This window comes from Phlebotomus papatasi, chromosome 5, assembly GCF_024763615.1.
Source record: "Phlebotomus papatasi isolate M1 chromosome 5, Ppap_2.1, whole genome shotgun sequence".
NCBI lineage: Eukaryota > Metazoa > Arthropoda > Insecta > Diptera > Psychodidae > Phlebotomus > Phlebotomus papatasi.
In genome coordinates, this window is record NC_077226.1 from 4451093 (window position 1) to 4472210 (window position 21118).

Sequence of the window (21118 nt, forward strand, 5' to 3'; positions counted from 1 at the left end):
GGGTCGTGAAATTTTCCGCGGATTTTCGAGGCTCACCAAATTTTCCGCGGAATTTCCAGGCTCACGAGATTTTCCGCGGATTTTCGAGGCTCACGAAATTTTCTGCGGATTTTCTGGGTTCACAAAATATTGCGGAAATTTGCAAAGCTCACGAAATTTTCCGCGGATTTTCCAGGCTCACGAAATTTTCTATGGATTTTCGTGGGTCACAAAATTATCCGCGGAATTTCGAGGCTCACGAAAATTTATGTGGATTTTCGTGGCTCACGAAATTTTCTGCGGATTTTCGTAGCTCACGAAATTTTGCGCGGATTCTTGCGACTCACAAAAATTTTCGCGTGATTTCGTGGCTCAAGAAATTTTTCGCGTAATTTCGTGGCTCACGTAATTTTGCGCGGAATTTCGAGGCTCACGAAATTTTCTGCGGATTTTCGTGGCTCACGAAATTTTCTGCGGATTTTCCGGGTTCACAAAATTTTGCGGAAATTTTCAAGGCTCACGAAATTTTCCGCGGATTTTCCAGGCTCACGATATTTTCCGCGGATTTTCCAGGCTCACGATATTTTCCGCGGATTTTCGAGGCTCATGAAATTTCCGCAGATTTTCGCAGCTCACGAAATTTTCGGCGGATTTTCCAGGCTCACGAAATTTTCTATGGATTTTCGTGGGTCACAAAATTATCCGCGGAATTTCGAGGCTCACGAAAATTTATGTGGATTTTCGTGGCTCACGAAATTTTCTGCGGATTTTCGTAGCTCACGAAATTTTGCGCGGATTCTTGCGACTCACAAAAATTTTCGCGTGATTTCGTGGCTCAAGAAATTTTTCGCGTAATTTCGTGGCTCACGTAATTTTGCGCGGAATTTCGAGGCTCACGAAATTTTCCGCGGAATTTCGAGGCTCACGAAATTTTCCGCGGATTTTCGAGGCTCACGAAATTTTCCGCGGAATTTCGAGGCTCACGAAATTTTTCGCGGATTTTCCAGGTTCACGAAATTTTCCGCGGAATTTCCAGGCTCACGAAATTTTCCGCGGAATTTCCAGGCTCACGAAATGTTCTGCGGAATTTCCAGGTTCACGAAATTTTCCGCGGAATTTCCAGGCTCACGAAATTTTCCGCGGAATTTCCAGGCTCACGAAATTTTCCGCGGATTTTCGAAGCTCACGTAATTTTTCGCGGATTTTCCAGGTTTACGAAATTTTGCGGAAATTTTCGAGGCTCACGAAATTTTCCGCGGAATTTCGAGGCTCACGAAATTTTTGGCGGATTTTCGCATGTCGCGAAATTTTTCGCGGATTTTCACGGGCAGCGTCAATTTTCGTGGATTTTCGCGGCTCATGAAATGTTCTGCGGATTTTCGTGGCTCACGAAATTTTTCGCGAACTTTTTCGTGGGTTGTCAACTTTTTCGCGGATTTTCACGGGTCACGTAATTTTTCGCGGATTTTCTCGGGTTGCGAAAAATTTCGCGGACATTTTTCGTAGATTTTTGCGACATTTTTCGCGGCTCGCGAAATTTTTTGTGGGTCGTGAACTTTTACGCGAGTCGCGAAATTTTTCACGGATTTTCGCGGTTCGCAAAGTTTTTCGCGGATTACTAAGTATTGTACACAGTATTATATACTGAGTATGTACATAGTAGATAACCGGCCGGGCTCAGTAAATTTGTTTTATTGATAGTGATTATACTGACCTTTGAAGGGCACTTCCAGGATAACTGGCTGATTAATTGGGGCCTCAACTTCACTGGGGAAATCAATGATGGGCTTCGATTCGCCCTTTTGTACAGTTAACTTGCAGGAACTCTGAAGTTTGCCAGATTCGCACATTATTTCGCCATCATCTGTCATTTCTAGTGCATTGAATATCAATTGATGCTTTCCTCCGCCCAAATTCTTCATTTCAACTCTATCACTTGGCACAATTGGTTCCCCATTGAACTTCCAATCAGCCGGTGCTGTCTGATCTTGCAATTCAACCTCAAGGACCAACTTCTCACGTTCAATTCCAACTGTATCCTTGAGTTTTTTGTTAAATTTATTCATGTAGTTTATTATAATTTCGGCTTTAGTCTCATCGGCATTTGTTGTACATTTGTAGTGTCCAGCATCTGTTACTTTAGCATCTTTAATAACAAGTTTACGCTTTCGACCATCCTTAACAGCCTGAACACGTTTATCTGGTTTAATCTCTTCGTCACCCTTAAACCATTTCACTTCACCACGTGCATCATCAAGTTCACATGCCAAAGTCACTGTATCCTTCTCAACCAATTGCTGAGACTTCAACACCTTTGTGAACTTGTAAGGATACTCTGTGGACATTTAAAAGACAAAGAAGATAAGATTAAAAAAAAAACATTAAATTGCAATAAATAACTTAGATTTGAACACTGACTGGTAAAAATGAATGGTTCACTGGCGATCTTTTGAATAAAATCATGGCCTAAACTAAAAGGTTCTTTTAGTTTAGGATCCAAATAAAGAACCAAACTAGGGGAAAGGCTCATAATTTTGTCCAGTTTCTTATTTTGGACACTTTGAGCATAAAATTGGACACTAAAAATAAATTGATTAAAATGATGGATTTTTATTCCAATATTTGATGAATAATGAATTCTATCTAAATATTTGTTCTTTTTGGAAGATTTTGACACTAAATACGTTAAATTTTGAATATGATTTGAGTTGAAATTGCTTTGTTGAAAATTCAGTGTGAGCAATTGCTTACGAGAAATATGACGGAACTTCTTGTTTACATCAGTCTTAATTAGCTATGGCGAAGGACTAACAATGTTTCTTTGCTTTTTTTGAGTGATATTATTGAATATTCATTGAAAATTGTGTTGATTCATGTTAGTGGTGACTTGTGCATTTGATCTGAAGTGAGATTTGCCTTGTGAATTAGATTTTTCGTGTGAAAAATGGGAAATTTTTTAAGACATTCACCAGTGAGGTGCTGCTCCTTATTTCGGACAGGTGTTTTTCTCACGAAATTTCGTGAAGTTTTAGCTTTTGTGATGACTAGGTTGGACAAATTCCTGGAGAAACAAAGGAGCATCATCTCTACGAAAGAGATGTAGCGAGAAATGCTTTGAAAGGCTCCCGGAAAGGTCAGGGAATGAGCGAATCTGCACGTACTTGGAGCACCGAAGTCAACTCACTTTAATGAATGATATGGGAAGTTTCCGGGCTTCTTGTGACATTCTACGGTTCCCTTACATGAACAGGAAGAGGACTTGGTAAGATTGGTTCATGAAATGAAGAACAATGGGCATCCTATTGAGGCGGATTAGCTGTCCAAATTTACAGACAAGTTGTAAAAATTAATAAACCAAGTTGTCCAAAATAAGAGTCAAATTCACCCCTACTTATCAATTCATTTTTAAACGTATTAAAACTAATTTTAATAAAAATAAGACGATAAATAGCTTGCTAAGTTTCTAAACAACCCTTCTGAAAAGAGAGTAACAAGAAATGTCAATTAGTATAGAAAATATCGCACTTCAAACTTGGAACTTCGATGCTTATAAGCAGACTGTCCAAAATTATGAGCACTTCCCCTAAGTGATCCATTGAAAGTTTCCTCAAATCGATCTTACCAAAATGATCAACGTTCTACAAGGCTAAGCAACAAAATTAAAAAAAAAGAGATGGCAAAGCGTCCCAGCTTTGCGGAATGCTCGAACTCACGAGACAGAGCTCACTGTGAATTAGCTTTTTGCATAATCTTTTGGAATCACTGATCTACTAGAGATAAATCAATCACAAAAGCATTTGAAAATCAAAAAATCGGTACTTAACCGATTCATTACCGATGAAAACCGATGCAGCCGGATTCTAATTTGCAATACTTTTCTAAAAAATCAAATTGTTGACCTTAGACCTTGAATAATTCAAGATGGCGATTTTTCCGGTGATAGGTGTCTAAGGACGAAATGTTCAGATGGACTACCTCCATAACATATCCAAAAATGAAGCAAATCGTCAGGGCCAATTTTTTGCAAAATTAGAAAAACCTAATTTTTGCATGTTTTTGAGGGATAGGGAGCGCATGAAGGGGGAGGGGGTAAAACCAAAGAGATTACTTTCGAGATAATGTCATTTGAGGTGGGGTCACCGAAGACCGGAAGTTGATATTTCTTACCGTTTAAGATTTTCGCAGGCGCGAATTTTTCACGGATTTTCTCGGGGTGCGGATTTTCGCGGGGCACGTATTTTTTCAACGGATTTTCGCGGGGTCCGGAAATTTCCGCGGATTTTCGTGGGCACGATTTTTTCGCGAATTTTTGCATGACGAGTTTTTTGTGGATTTTCACGTGGCGTAAATTTTTTGTGGATTTTCGCGGGGCGCGTGTTTTTTCACGGATTTTCACAGGGTCCGAATATTTCCGCGGATTTTCGCGGGGCACGAATTTTTTCGCGGATTTTCGCGTGACGCGTGTTTTTTCACGGATTTTCTCAGGGGTTGAAAGTTTTCGCGGATTTCGCGGGGCACGAATTTTTCTCGCGGATCTTTCCGTGACGACTTTTTTTCGCGGATTTTCTTGTGGCCCAAATTTTTCACGGCTCGAATTTTTTTCGCGGATTTTTGCAAGGCGCGATTATTTTTCGTGTGGCGCGAATTTTTCACGGATTTTCGCGGGGCGCGCATTTTTTCGCGGACTTTCATGGGGCGCGAACTTTTTGTTTATTTTATTTATTAATGGATTCATGTCCCAGTACAATTTTTAAGTACATTATTGGGGCTGTATATAATAAATTTTTTTTTTATAGTTGAGAAAATTGGCATGAGTATTTGGATCAATAGGCTGATACAGAAGTGTGAAGCGGGGAAATTTAATTAAAGTAATCTAACAATTTTTGTTTCAAGGTAAAGATACTGATATTAGGTGAGATTTCAACACTATTTATAAATTCGTTATAATCAGTGAGTGAAGAAAAATTAATTGATTTTAGACCAAAATAAGTAGTTTTAGGTTTAGGAATTTCAATAAAATTATTTCTAGTATTAATATTTTTTTCTTTAATGTTTAAGTGAGTTTGTGTGTGTATTTGATTTGTAATTATTTTGTGAATATGAATAATTCTATTTATTTTAATGATTTTCTTAATTTGTGTGACTTTTGATTGTTCATATAATTTTTCAGTGTTGGTTAATTTGTCCAATTCAAAAAGAATTTTGAGAGCTTTATTCTGAATTACAGAAACTTTTTTGAGTAACTGCTGGTTAGTTCCGCCCCAAATCATAGCCCCATAGGATAGTATACTTTGGTACATAGAGTAGTAGATGGTTCTTCTGGTATTTTGTGAAATACTCCAATTCAGATTTCTCCTTAGAGCTCCGGTAAATGCGGCCAGTCTCATCGCCAGGTCCGTGATGTGGTCCTTGAATCTCAGTTTACTGTCAATTCGGATGCCAAAGTAACGGAAAGTCGGTACTTCTTCGATGATAGAATCACCAAAAACAATCCGGAAACTCCCAGGTTCAGAACCAAATATCACATATTTGGTCTTACTGTGGTTTGGAGTCATTCTGTTTTTCCTGGTCCAAGCAGAAATCAGTTCAAGATCCCGGTTAATTCTCTCCTCGAGCACATCCAAATCATCTCCCGTGTGAAGTATGCAAATATCATCGGCATATAAGAACAAGCGACCAGAAAGGTCAATACCATTGATGTCGTTAATGAAGAGATCGAACAAGACCGGCCCCAGCCTACTGCCCTGTGGAACTCCCGCACCACTCGCGGATTTTTGCAAGGCGCGAGTTTTTCACGGATTTTCGAGGGGCGCAATTTTTTTCGCGGATTTTCGTGGGGCATACAGTTCTCTGGTTGCTAGCAGAAGCTCTAAATGGATGTAAAGTTTGAGGTCTCTGCCTCTCATAGTTTCCGAGATAATCGACTTTAAAGACTTTCAGACTCTTTTATGCATTTATCTTCCAATTTTCCTTATTAATAACGATAATAAGTTTAGTACAGTTTAAGAATCCAAATTTTCAACGAAGGAATCGCACGTCTGTAAGCTGATCTAGGCTTATCACTGGCTTTTTGTTTTTATTGCATTTTTATTCTTCTAAAAGATTTCAGTAAGTGCGATGAAATCGAAAGGAGGATATTTGAAAGGTTCTAAGGGATCCATTTGAAAGGTGCACATTTCAAAGTATCAAAATTTGATACTCACAGAAAGGGTCAAAATGAACCTTTTATTTTTACCAGTGAATAACCAAAAACAAATGACTTACCGGTTATTTTAACAGCTGTATCCGTTCTGTCTGGTTGCTTTTCGATGCGACAACTGTAGTCACCTGTATCAGTCAGTTTGCAATTCTTAATATATAGCTTACAAGCACCAGAAAGTTCCTTTGAGATGGCAAATTCATCGCCTTCTTCGAGCTTTTGATCACCTCTCCACCACGATACAATCGCCATATTGCTACTGACACTACATTCAAGGGTTAAATCGTGCTCCGTGAAGCCATCGTACTTCTTCTTAAGTGGCTTAGTGAAAGTGTACGATGGATCGGGTTCGTCAACTTTGAGAAAAGCCGATGATTGAACATTACCAATTTCAATCATATACTTTCCGGTATCTTCAACTTTTGGTGCCATGATGATCAATTGGTAAGAATCACCTTCATTCTTGAATTTGTACTTTGATCCTGTAAATAGCTCCTGTAGATAGAACAACAAAATAATTTGACAAATACCATTTGAAAGGTTTTGGGAAGCTCTTTAAGAAGATACTTCCAAGGCTTTAAGATCAATTTAAAGTGTTTTTTTTTTTTGAGGATTAACAACAAATGTACTCACATCTTTGCGCAAGTACCATTTGGGCTTGCAATTGGGTTTGCTGAAGCCAGCCTCGAAGACAACCTTTTTGTCCTTTCCCTCCTTGGCGTGCTGATCGATGAGTGGTCGAAGGAATGTATCCTGCTTCTGTACTCACGATCGCCACAAACAAAAAGAAAATAAACATTTGCCAATGAATAAAATTTAAGTAAATATTTAAATCTCAAATTGAGATTCTTTTTCTTTTGCTATATAGATTTTTTTTCATTTTTTTTTTGTTTCAGAGAACAGAAGAGAAGAAGAAGAAACCAGTCCTCTGGCAAAACTCTACTGAAAGAGATTTAACATCTTTTTTTTTGATCTCTTATTTTTTTTTTTAAAGAAATCACTTTCAAAAAAGTCCAAAAGTAAAAAGATATTTTTTTTGATGAAAATGGCTGTAAAACAAAATATATCACATAAAGATGAAAAAGAAAAACAATGTAAGAAAAAAATGTCAGCACCAATCTGTTGGTCAGAGAAAACTGTTAAAGAAACCAAAATAAAAAAGAAAAAATAAAGAAAAACATAGTAAAAAACAAAAGAAAAACCACTTGGCGATCGGAAAATAGCCAAATTGGCCTTTCAAATCCCAAATATCCAACTTTTCTTTTTTTCAGAAATAATCCATTTTTTGGTGATTGTGCTGCTTACACCATAAAAAAATAAACTCTTCCATCATCCAAAAATAAATCGAAAAATTACCGAAAACTGACCCAGAGATAACTGAAAGAGGACCAAAAGGACCATTTTGAGAAAGAAAAAAAAACATTGTAATAGAGGCCACAACTACAGGTTAACATCTATCCTACTGTCAGTCACTGTCTCAGGCAAATGTTTGATAAAAAATTATTAATTTTTTGAAATTTTATTGAATTTCTTCATGGATTTTAAAATGTAAGATACTACTGCAAAGATCTTAGAAAAGCTCTTTAAATACCTTTAAAACTGTACGGTCCCAAGAAGCTTCATTCATTTTCATTTTTAAATTTGGACGTTTTTCTATTCCTAAGGCTTAGATTTACACATAGATAAATTTTACATTTAACCCTATACAAAATGTCCCCACCGTTTTATATGAAATTCCCTGGGAAAATTTAAACAATGTTACTCATGTCCCCGGGACAAAATTCCACTTCTCGTACCCGGTGACATCTTTAATACACACAAAGAAATGATTTTAAAAAAGCGGTGTTGAATTTGGGATTGAATATGGTGTTGGAGTTGATTGAACACCAAACGTAGTACCATTCACACCAAATTAACACCTAGTTTTGAATCGATGGTGTGGTATGAAATACTTTGGTGGTGTTGCAGAAACACCGCCACAGAAATGTCTAAAATGGTGCAACAGTAACACCATCAATTCTCTATAATGCTGTTGTTGAAAAGGTAAGTAATTTATATAATTTGAAACCGAAATTATAGCTATACTATTTCTTTTTCAATGGCTCCGGCACACCTTTTGGATCAGGAAAATTTTATGAAATCCAAATTTACATCCCTTTCTCTCTCAAGAGCTTTGCATAATGTCCATAATGCCTATCCTAGTATTTCGACCTCTTCGTTTCTTTTGAACATCACACCGAAATTAATTTAGTTCAGTCCAATTTTGAGGACTTATGCAAGTCTTGTGAGAGAGAGAGAAAGGGACGCTAATTTTGATTTCTTGAAATAATACTGAACTAAAAAGTGTGTCGTAGGCATGATGATTTATATTGAGAAATATAAATTACCTATACATTGTATACATTTATATGTAGTAAATTAATTTAGTTTTCCAAACTTAAAGATAAAAATGCGAATATGTACTTAAACATATCTTAGGGTGCTTGTATTAGAAGACTAAAATTTTACGCATTTTCCTGGATATAACCCCTTAAGCAAAAAGGCATTCATGCAGTACCCAATCTCGAGACATCGAACACTATTAGAAAAAATAGTATACCACAACTCTAGATATGGTTGTGTGAACCATAAAAAATGGTTAATATAGGCCCATCCATTTTTTTGGTTTTGGCAACTATTTGAAAAAGATAAGCTATATCGGATGCAATATCTATTACCCTTTTAGTTATCACAACCATTGCTAATTGTTTTCACAACCAGACTTAATGGTTAAATGGCTAAATTTATGGTCCTCAGAACCATACACTCTGGTTAAGAAAACCCTTAAGTCTGGCTGTGAAAATAATTAAGAATGGTTGTGATTACCAAGAGGGTAGGTAAATTTATGATTTTCTTATTAGAGGACCCTTCTCTTTCATATTTGTTGTCTTTTTCTTTCAAAATGAACTTGGAATATTTTCTGCGAAATTATTTATCAACTTAGTTGAAGTTGTAATCACAATTTTAACGTTCTATATTATATATATAAATTATGCGACGACATGCTGTCTATAGAGAATGAACAAATTGGTCTATTAAATATATTCCCGACCAAAAATCGGGATTTTTTGGTCTATTGTACCAAAATTTTCATTAAAAATATTTTTTTCCTTAGGAAATATTTTGCTTAGATTTATTTAATTGCTAATTTTATTAATAAAAAATGTGTTTTTTTCTTTTCAAGAAGTATATTTTCTTCAATTTTTGCAATAAAATGTTAAGATTTGAAATAACCGTCCCTGACGCAGCCATTTAAGCGATTGCTTACATGAAATGTCACAGCTATTGCAATTGATCTCGAAACAGCAATTTGATATTCGTTTTGCATATTTATGATAAATATGTATTGAAAGCCATAAAAAAAAATAATCCGTAAAATTGTGGCATCTACACCAACTTTTTAATTTTTTGATGCTTATAAAAATAAATAGTTATAATGAAATTCTTCTTCTTTCAAATCTTTATATGCAGGTGCTTAGACTTTGGCTGGATGCTCACCGAATGATCTTGAGCAACAAGAGTATGGCAATTCATTTCATGCCAAATCGGAACACTGATTTAAGTAGGCCTCTCATTTCCCATGTGCCGGGATGCTGTGAGTGTAACCATCGATGTATTCATGTTCCTTTTGTCAGGGAAACTAAGTATCTGGGCATTATTGTTGATGATCAGTTGAATTGGAAGCCTCAGTTGGAACGTCTTAAAAATTCTCTTATACCCCTCATACAATGCTCCCGGCGTTTAAGAAAATGCTGCCCATCGGATCTATTAAGAAATTTTTATCTAAGTTGCATCGACTCAAGATTGCGTTATGGTGTGGTTGCTTGGGGGGGAGTTTTCCGCAATACGATGGTTCCTCTTGAGGTATGTCAGCGTTATGCCATTCGGGCGCTTACTGGGCGGCGGAGGCGTGACTCTGTGTGGGATATGTTCATTCAGTGGAATATTTTCCCCGTAAGATATATCTTTAAAATTTGCGTGCTTAAGTCCTTTTTCACTCGCAGTTGTTATTTTTAGTCTCGTAGACTGAAGAGATCTCGCACAGGGTTAGTAGCAGAGTTCCCAAGACCCAAGACCGAAAGATTTAAACGTTCTTTTGTATACTCTGGTCCGAATCTGTTCAATGAGCTGCCACATTCTATCCGAAACTCTGTATGGAAGCCTACTTTCGTGCAGGATGTCAAGGGATATTACAGAGATTGTGTTGCATTAGAGTGCCAGGCTTCTGCCTGTTGAGGTTACGGGGCCACTCTCTCGATTGTCTCCCTGTCGATGCTTCTGCCTGCGAGAGCTACAGGGCCACTGTCTTGGTTGCCTCCCGACCGGGGGTGTCCGTTAGAAAAAACTCAAAATTAAGTTATGTTTGAACGGGGCGGAGAATCCTGGCTGGTAACAATATTTTTACTAACCCATCCTCCCAGACTTGCGGCCCTAAGCTATGGGGTTTTTCTCTTCCGAACTTGCTGGTCTCTTTTCCCCAATTATTAAGCAAATTGTGAAGTGGCTGGCTTGCGATTTTTGGGGATTCTCCGCTGCGGGGTACGCCCTTGATGGGGTGGCTGGTGGTCAGGGTCCTGTTCCCTTTTGGGCAGCTGCTTTGACTTTGCTCCCATTCTAACTCATAAGTTCCACTACTGCGCGCGGGTCTCACTCGGTTCCCTCTCCGAATTTTTGCATGGCTCCCCTTGTTTATGGTGTTTTTTGTTTTCCTATTAACTTACTTTTATTTTATTTTATTTTATTTAAATTTAAATGTAATTAATTAATTTCAATTTTAATCCTTCATAAAGACCCAGACAAAACGTGTTCTTTTCGAACCTCGTCTGGGTCTCTAAACTCCCCTCCACTGTTCTCAATGTACAGTTCAAAACGAAATTGTTAAAAAAAAACCTTCAATCATTTGTAATGATGGGGTTTTTATCATGAGAGTTCCATAAATTTTCAGCTTATACAACCTATGAAAGAGGATTTCCACCGTTTGCCTCTGGAGGTTGGTCACCAACGCTAAGACGGCGGTGGACGCAATACTGTACATTGTAGATATTTTTGGAGAGTGAATGAATAAATAAATAAATAATAATAATAATTATCTAATAATAATTATTATATTCAAAGAACCTTAATTATTTTTTTTAAATAAAATTTTTGAAATAAAATGAAACGTGCTAATATATTTTTTACAAGAGGTAAATCCTTTTAAAATCACCATTTTCAGATTCTTTGTCCATTTAGCCTAATAAAAGATCAGTTTTTTTTAATTGTGTGTCAAATGTTACAAAAAAAAACTCATTTGGAAAGCTTGAATATGATGTCAAATTTGAACCTTCATATCTTTCAATATCAAAAATACAGTGCCTGGAAAAAGTGACCTAATATTTTGCTATTCTGTATAAGAAATTAAATATTTCATAATTTAATTCCTATGTTACCTGCAACTTTTTTTCTTGAAAGATCTATTCTAAAGCTACTGATTGTGTTCTATAAGGATTTTTCGCGAAAAGTTTACATTTTCTTTAAAGCTAATCCGGATATTTTTGCTCACTTTTGCCGGTACTGTTCAAACGCCACTTTTTGGTCATAAATTTTATTTGACGCATAACTAACGTAAATTATGTTGTAATATAACGACTTCCGGGTTATACGAGCCCGATTTGCATGATCACTTCCGGTGCTTTTTCACTTATAACCCCAATAAAGAAAATTTTTAACAAAAAAACTGCATATATAGAGAAATTCAATAAAAAAGGGACAGATAATCCTAACCGGCTTATGTAGGTGAGATTCTTAACGTGATCTAACTCGGAGTGCATGCAAATTCGATTTGGAGCTGAAGTTGGGAGACGCCATTCAGTTATCTTGAATCAAATTCGTGAAATTTTACAAATTTTGTATTTAAACCAAAATATCAAGGATTTGGATGAACTGACAGAAAAGTGATATATGGGTGAAATGTAGACCAGAATGTTCTCTATAATTTTCTCATAGAACATGATCTCATCGATTACTCAGAAGCCAAGATAAGCGAGGTTTTTTGTTTCTTAACTCGTTTTTTCATCCAGAGTTCCCCAAGTAGTCATTTGTTGAACTTCAACTATATCAAAGAATTGTTGTATTTTGCGGGACTTTCCATTTAAACCCCTATTTTAAGTGTCTTTGTGGAGTAGAGGCAGTCAAATTGGCATCTGAGTGATTTCAAAGCGTTATTATGGGAAAAATCAATTTTTTCACACTTAAACGGCAAAATCGGAGTGATAGCGTAGTTTGATCGGAAAATGATGTATGGACGAAATGTAGAGACAAATGTGCTCTACAATTATGTCGAAGTAATCATCAAAATCGGTTCAGCGACAGTCGAGATAATTGAGGTTATGTGATATTGAAATTGGTTTTTCGACTGTGGCGCCCCTGGTGTTGGTCCCACAAAGTTCAAATATTCTAGAAAGTTGTAGCATTTGGTGAGATCTTTCGTTTAAGCCCTCATTAATCAAAATCGGTCACATAGAACCGGAGATATGATTTTTTGAATGTTGTGAACTTTGACCCCTCATATCTCCGGTTCTATTGAAACCACAGCGCACATACGCACCATTTTGGAAACGTCCTAGACTGGACTACAACATACTAAAATTTCATTAACTTGCACAATGCCGTTTTTGAGAAAAGTGACTTTGAATTTCGATGAATTTTGACGCTATCACAGCGCCAACTGCGGTGACTTTTTGAACTTCCATCTGAAAGTGCTCATCGAGACGAAACCAAAAAGGTAAAATTTATGTCGCTATGTTAATTAGAACCGGAGATAGAGGCCGGTCAATGTTCGAACTTTGACCCCTTATAGCTCGGGTCAGGGATTATGGATCGACTTAAGGTTTTTTTTGTTTGATAGGTATAATCAACGGCTACAACATACTAAAATTTCAGCCCGATTGCATAAGGAATTTTTGAGTTATTTAACTTTTAAGATTTAAAAATTTTCTTTTTAAAAAGAGCGCCCCTAGCGGTGGTTTTATGAACTTGCGATGTTAGAAGGGGAAGTGGCATTTCACGAGAGCTTTCCAAAAAGCCCTCACTTTTTAAATTCTGACAATTAGAACCGGAGTTATGGCCATTTTAAGAAATTTTTTTTGGACCCTTATAGCTCGGGTCAGGGGGGTCGAGGGACCTTAAGTTTGGTACTGATGGAAAGCTCTAAGGCCCAGCTATAACATACTAAAATTTGAGCCCGCTCGATGCCATAGGGGCGGAGCTATTGAGAAAACAAAAAAAGGGGGTCTTCAAAATGGCGGAAGGAGGGGTGGGGGGTGGGGGGTCAATGCACCAAGTTGCAATTTTCATACGATATTTAACCTTTGCCGAAAACCGCAAGTCGATATCTTTTTTAGTTTAGGAGCTATTAAGCTCCAAAGAGCGGCCGGCCGGCCGGCCGGGAACGTAACTTAGCCCCCCATATATTCGTGATCAGGAAGTGGCGAAACACATTTTGGCCAAGTTTGAGCGCGATCGGACGACATGAAATTTTGTTAGGATTATAGTAGGTGAGATTGTTAAGAATCTCACCTAATACATTTTGCTTTTCAAAATGTCTACCAAATATAGCTTGGGCCATATGTATAAGCCGTAATTAGACTACACATCCGTGCACAACCTCTAAGTTTTACGACCATTTTTTCCTAAATTTAAATTTAAATAATTAAAGAATTTCTTAAAATTCAATTTATTGATTGTGTGTATATGTGTTTTCAATAACAAAAATTGAATATTTATTGTCCTTAATAATGATACAATTTTTTGATTTATTGAAAACAGGTTCTACATGTAAAGTGCAATTTTTATTCGGTATAAATGTAAATGTTTTTATCGCATAATAAAAATTTATTTTCATAAGATTAAACACGATTTCTTTTAATATTTGGGCAATATAGAGTCAAACTGACATTTCGGTAATAAAAAATATAATTTTCACAAGAAATATAATATTTTTTCATTTTTAAAATTATATTAAATTTTCTACTGTTGAATGGTTATTGTAAAAATCATAAGATTTTGATATGCGAAAGGTATACTTTGAGTTTGGGCTCGTCCCATTTTTTTCACCACTCGCGAAGAAGGTTGATGCGAGAACGTGCTAAGTACGACACGATCGAGCACGAAAGCGAAACGACCTATTGCGAAGGATTACCAGAATATCATAATATGGTTCTCATTACAATACATTTTTTTGACATAATTTTTTGTATAGTTAAAATATAGTGGCGTAAAAATTATTTTAACTTCAACTATGGATATATGCTTTTCCAAATCATTATTAAATGGTTATTACAACTAAATACATATAAATAAATGATTTAGTTCTTACACTAAACAGGATTTTTCTGAAAGGTGTATTTTATATTTGGCGCTACCATATTCTCTTTGTCTAGCAAATATTTTCTTTCCAATCATTTGGCAATAGTAAAGAGTACTAAACTTTTCTAAGACTGTTCGATGTTCTATAATTTTTTTGTAATAAAAACATCTCGACTGAAGTATATTCTTAGGTGAAAATATATTTCGTTTGATTTCATCCATGAAATTCTTGAGAAATTTCTTTTTTCTATATGATTTTTAGGGTTTGTTCGAAAGGTCTTTTTTTGCCAAAGAATATTCTTACTTTTAACAATTGCTGAGAGACAGTGTGACTGTTAGCCATTTACAAAAAAACTACTGGGAAGATAGTGAGAGTGAGAAAGAGAGAAAGAAAGAAAGAGAGAGAGAGAGAGAGATTGGGAGTTGGGACAGACCTCTTGACGGTGAAATGGATGCAAAGTAGGCCAATCGGGAATTAATTCAGCCAAGGAGGGACGCCGTGATCCGATTGCCTGTATTCGTAGTTTTTTATTTTGTTTATACAGAGTTAAAAATAAATAAAAATAATGAACGTAGAAGTCACAATATACATCTTTTTTTTTGGTGAAACTTTTTGTGTCTTTTTTTTTAAAGAAAGAAAATAAATAAATTAAACAGAAAAAGTAACGGCTTTGGCGTTGGTTAAGGCGTACACCCATTGATCTGTCAATTGTTGTTGTTGTTGTTGTTTTTTTTAAGATAAAACAAAGCCAAAAACAGCGACGGATTTGTCTTAGAAATATCTATATTCTTAATATTTCTTGTATTTTTTTAATTATTATTTTGTACTTTCGCTAAAACGAAACAAAAAATCAAAGTACTTTGCTGTCAAATAAAAAGTTTTGGGGAATAATGTCAATAATTCCCATATTAAAAATTATCCATCATTATTTAACTTTGTCTATCTTGGTTTTGTTTTTTCTGTATATATTTTTTTTATTTTTGCTTTTAATTAGATAACCAATTAAATTAGCATTTTTCTATTTAGTATTTTTAGGAGCATTTTTTTATTCGTGTTTAATTTACCCAGAATTTTGGGAGTTTTTTTGTATTTTTTTTTTAAATTAAGTTTTGTTTTATTTTAAGATTTTTTTTGCATTTTTATTTGCGTTTTTAGACAGTTGTTCAAATTAAACAGTGACAGATGTCACATGTCAGTTTTATTTTGAGTGTGCCAACCTTTACTTTGACAGCTTCAATGAGTTTTGGCCAATCAGGAATTAATTCCTGCAGCGATGGACGCCGTCGTATCTCGAAAACATCCTAAAAGAGAGGACAATTTCAACCAATACTACTCATCACATAAAAAAAAACCATTCAAATGTCATTCACACAGAATTCAAAGGTTTTTTTTTTCTTTTCTTTTTTTTGTGAATTATCTCTCGGCACAAAACGTCAGACCTTAAGCCACTTCCAGTGAGATAGACCTTTCCTTCCAGCCGGAATTCGTGCTATCTGGACGCCTTCGCACATTATCACCAAATATTGATTGCCCTGCTCATCGAACTCCTCCAAGTAGCCCGTTATGTGATCATCATCATCCAACTGACAATTAAATAACCCCATCAATCACACACAAAAAAACAATCAATCACAAATTGTATCATCCAGAGGGAGTGTAACAAGAGACAAGGCAGAAAAAGAGCAATATAGACGAAACGATGGTACCTAAAACAGTCATGATAGATTCAGTCATTTGAAAGGTTTTGGAAAGCCCCTCTAAATAAAGATGTTTCAAGTATCAGGTGGGCCAAATCGAACTGCAAGTGACGTAGATACCTTTACCCGATTGATACAGTGTTAATAACTCGGATTTGTGAAGCATTTGTAATAGAAAAATAGGGATCGAATAATTTTGCAAAGATTAATTAATTCTATTTGTAAATGAAAATGTATTTATTGTTTCTCGGCTAATGAACTTCAAATATGTGCAATATAATAAATTTTGTTTAAAAAGAGATGGCAAAGCGTCCCAACTTTGCGGAATGCTCGAACTCACGAGACAGAGCTCACTGTGAATTAGCTTTTTGCATAATCTTTTGGAATCACTGATCTACTAGAGATTAAATTGATTCATAAATCAATCACAAAAGCATTTGAAAATCAAAAAATCGGTACTTAACCGATTCATTACCGATGAAAACCGATGCAGCCGGATTCTAATTGGCAATACTTTTCTAAAAAAATCAAATTTTAAGCAAATAGAAAAATGAGCCTTCCAAAGTAGTTGACCTTTGACCTTCAATAAATCAAAATGGCGAATTTTCCGGTCATAAGTATGTTTGGGCGAAATGTTCAACTGGACTAGCTCTAAAACATATCCGAAATTTATTGAAAAAGCTTGGGCCAATTTTGAGAAAAATCGAAAAACATTTTTCTTAGGGAATATTACTAAATAGGGGATGTAAAATTATTGAAAAATCGGTACTTAACCGGTTCATTACCGATTATGACCGATGCAGTCGGGTTCAAAATTTCAATATCTTTCCAAAAAATCCAAATTTAACCAAATCGGTTGAAAAACGGATCCTCCAAAGTGATTGAACTTTGACCTTCAATAATTCAAAATGGCGAATTTTCCGGTCATAAGTATGTTTGGACGAAATGTTCGCCAGGACTAGCTCTAAGACATATCCAAAAATCATTGAAAAAACTTGGGCCAATTTTTTGCAAAATTGGAAAAACCGCATTTTTAACCTATTTTTGAGGGATAGGGAACGTATGAAAGGGGAGGGGGGGAAATAAAGAGATTGGGCACGAGATAATGTCATTTGAGGAAAGGTCACCGAAGACCGGAAGTCGATATCTCTTACCGTTTAAGCTCCAGAACAGTGCAAAGTTGAAAAAAAAGTCGATTATATAACTGCTCTCTCTTTGAGTTCGAGCAGTAAAAAACAATAACACTCGAAATTGTGAAGGTTTTATTTAGTTGACTGAGTGCTCGTTCTTCGTTTGAACCTCAATATCGAGGTTAAAAAACAATCTGAGAGAAAAGTTGTAGGGTAAGTGTGCCAAATTTCGGCATAGTTGCATATAAGCACCGAAGTCCTAATTAATATTGATATTTTTTGTTACTTCCTTTTCGGGAAGGTTGTGTGGAACCTTGAAAACTTGTTTATAATCTTTGTTTTCTTTAAATCACTTTCTAAAATATTGAAAAATTAATAATAATATGGACATTGCTTTGGGTAGTATTCCGGCCACTTTGAGTGAAATACCGGCCACCTTTTTATCCGACCACCCTTTGTGACCAACGGATAGAAAATTTCAAAACGTCAAACGGAAAGAGTTTAATATTTAGTTTAATACATTTATATGACCCACAATCCCTGAGATCTTCCGTGTAATTTGTCCCGAAGACACCTGAAGAGTAGCATCTCAAATTTACGCGCAGATTCCCGTAGCAATTTGCCCTTCCTGAACGCTTCCAAGGCCTTTTCCACATAATCTTTTTCACAGAAACGATGGTTTTTTTTCTCTGAACATTGGAGAACTCAGAAATTGAAAAAAAACTCGAAATGAATAAGAAAATTAGGAAAGCAAAAGATGTTGTCGGAATAGGCAACATTATCTCACCGGAGAGACGTTCAAAAAGTATATAATTTTTTGGCAAAAAACAAACGATCAGTAAAAAATTCTAAATGGGCAGAAAAAAATTAAAAAAGAGCAGTAAAATATTTAATTATGGTCAGTAAAAAACTTAATTCTTTACAAAAATGGGCCTGATTTACATATTTAACATTTGAAATTGTTCTATATAGAGTGAAAAGCCCTTTATTTTCCCTTTGCCAAAATTTGGATGATAATATGACTGTTTCAATTTTTTTTTTGTTACTGATCAATTTTAACTTTCTACTGCTCATTTATGCAATGCCTAAATTTTTACGCGAAATACAGGATCCAGCTGGGAAATTTCACCCGAAGTTTAAAGATTGACTCACTATTAACATAAATAGAAACAATCTTTAATGAAAACTAATCAATTTTCGTGAAAAACACCGAAGGAAATCCTTCTGCACTTCACCACAAATCAGAAGACTGCTAGAAACACAATCGATCTGTCACATTTTTTATAAGTATTTAAATTGTGATGTATTTAAAAGCAAAATGAATTAATTGACTATTCGCAGATTACATACATAATTTTAATTAATTTATTTGCATGGCCGAAATTACACTCCAAGTGCCCGAAATTAGACGCTGGCCGAAATTTGGCACAGTTTCCCTACATGGACGAAAATGTAGCTGATTAAGTTCTCTATCAAACCCGCAAAACAGATTGTTAGGGACGATCCTAGTTTTCGAGATATTTTTGATCAAAGTTGCTAAAAAGTTCGATTTTTCAATGTATTCTGACATTTATGAGACTACAGCGCCCCTGGTATCAGTTGTACGAACTCCATCTGTCCAATGGATTTTCGGGCATGTAAAGGTGAACAAATATTCCCATATTAAGAAATAAATCGGTTCAGAAGAATCGGAGATATAGGCACCCAAGTATCAAAAAACGGCAAAAACGGTTTTGCCTAGATTCCAGGCGCAAAAACAAAATGAAATCAAAATGATAAGTATTTCCGGAAATCATTTGACCCTAGCAATAGAAAAAAATAGCATTAAAACCCAGAGACAAAATCATCGTTGCACAGTGTAATTTTGATATATTCCCAATCAGGGGCGTAGGAACGAAATTTGTTCACGGGGAGGCAAAAATTTTTTTGTACTTTTCAAATTTTTGAAAATATACTCATCCTTATTGACCTCTACATATTAGAGATATTTATGTCCATATTAAAGAGTTTTTCCTACACAAGCGTAGGGAATTTGCTCCAATATGAACATAATTTTCTCTAGTGCGTAGAGACCATAAGGGGGAGTGTAAATTAGAAGATCCAAAGTGGTCTATATTTTTTTATTGTTTAAATCGATAGATAGACCAAATGAAATGAATAAATTCTTAATCTCTTCAGCATTAAATTTTCTTCTAGTTGAACTAAAAGAATTGATGAAAACTTATTCTTCGTTTTTTTCAGAGCCTTTGAAAGTCAAAATGTTGTCCCAAAAACGTATTTTTTTCAAAAACCTTGAAAAAAAAAGTTCCGATTTAACGATTTTCTTCGGATTTTCTTTTCAATTTTCAATTTTCAATTCGGATTCAACTATGAAATACACTAATGGAAATTGATTTTTTTTTCTCAGATAAAAATTACGAACTGCATATTTTCCTGAAGTAAGGGAGTAGTGAGACGAGGCACTCAAGAAAAATTCAAGAATCTTGACCGTTTCCTTCTTCTCCAAAGAAAAAGTCCGAAAAACAGCTAAGTTTTGGTCTTCTAATTGACACTCCCCCCTTAATTCACAATGCATTAGGGGGAATCTAAATTAGGAGACCAAAAATTAACAGTTTTCTTATTCTGGTTTTACGCGATTTTTCATACGAGCAGGACACGATCAAGTCTTTATAATTTTCAAAAAAAAAAAATTACAAAATGGCTGTATAAAGTACTTCACTAGAGCGAGTTGCCGCAGCACTCCCTAATTAATGCGAAATGTGCATCTGATAATTCTAATATGAAGAAAAATTAAAATAATTTTCGATTTTCATAAGTTTGTTTCATATTTAAGCCAAGAAAAACTAGAAAAAAATCTTGAAATTACGTGCTTCAAAATTTTTTTTATGTTTGCTCAAGAGCATGCAAATTTACTCGACAGTCTTTGGTTCTCGTCGTCTGTATTTTCAAAAATACAATCATTTTTATTAGACATAAGTTTTCAAAAATCGTTTTTAATAAAAGCAACGAAACCAAGAAAAATACTTGGCAGAACGAGTTGCTCCGAAAAATTTAAATATTATCAAAATTTTTACTTAAATAAAAATTATCATTTGTATAACTTTTTAATTAATTAAAAATAATCAATTTTCATTCAAAAGTCTTGTCGTGAAATAGTAAAACAATACGCTTTTTTACTTTATCGTTTAATAAATATTTCTTTGAATGGTTTTGAAAGAAAATCGATCAGCCAAGAAACTTTTTCTTAAGGTATCTATACTGGTAGTAATTTATGTTAAGAATTGTTTTATTTTAAGAAATTGACGGTATTTCCTCCAGGAATAAATCGTCAGTTAAATCAGCATTTGTCGTAACTTCCTTTTGACAACTTTTCAGGAGACTAAATTTTAAGTACAGCTTCATTTTTCTTAAAAATGAGCCCCGAAAACGATACTTTTGAGTCAAAATAATAAAAGTGCCACTAACAAACTGTAAGTTAACTCGAGAAAATCTTTATAAAATGATCTAAAAGCTGAGATATTGGATGTATGTTAGAAGAAACACAGTAATATTTTATCGTAACTTGCATCGTTTATAAATCCGTAACTTCTAATGTATGGAGATCTTGGAAGTTATGACAATTTTCAATAACACATTATATCAATTTTATTTACTCTAGTGATAATAAGTGCCTTTAATTCACTAAACTAGTCAATTAAACTGTGATCCCTGTCCCTAAAAGCTTTTA

The 21118-nt window shown here is 35.2% G+C and overlaps 1 protein-coding gene and 1 long non-coding RNA gene across 17 annotated transcripts in view; both read right to left on the bottom strand.

Moving 5' to 3' along the window:
- LOC129808827 (twitchin) overlaps positions 1 to 21118 on the bottom strand; it is a 182519-nt gene that overhangs the window by 66397 nt on the left and 95004 nt on the right. For 9 of the 16 annotated variants that reach the window (XM_055858737.1, XM_055858741.1, XM_055858739.1 and 6 more), the window contains 4 exons: positions 14998 to 15075; positions 6812 to 6937; positions 6244 to 6673; positions 1694 to 2314 (listed from right to left, as the gene is read on the bottom strand). In XM_055858737.1, coding sequence (XP_055714712.1) covers positions 1694 to 2314; positions 6244 to 6673; positions 6812 to 6937; positions 14998 to 15075 — 1255 coding nt within the window. The remainder of the gene's footprint in view (positions 1 to 1693; positions 2315 to 6243; positions 6674 to 6811; positions 6938 to 14997; positions 15076 to 21118) is intronic. The other 7 variants (XM_055858736.1, XM_055858738.1, XM_055858734.1 and 4 more) reach the window with 1 other exon arrangement.
- On the bottom strand, positions 15578 to 18514 carry LOC129808833 (uncharacterized). Its single transcript, XR_008752470.1, has 2 exons — positions 16004 to 18514; positions 15578 to 15865 (listed from the first exon to the last, which is right to left on the bottom strand). It is a non-coding gene; the product is annotated as an uncharacterized LOC129808833 (long non-coding RNA).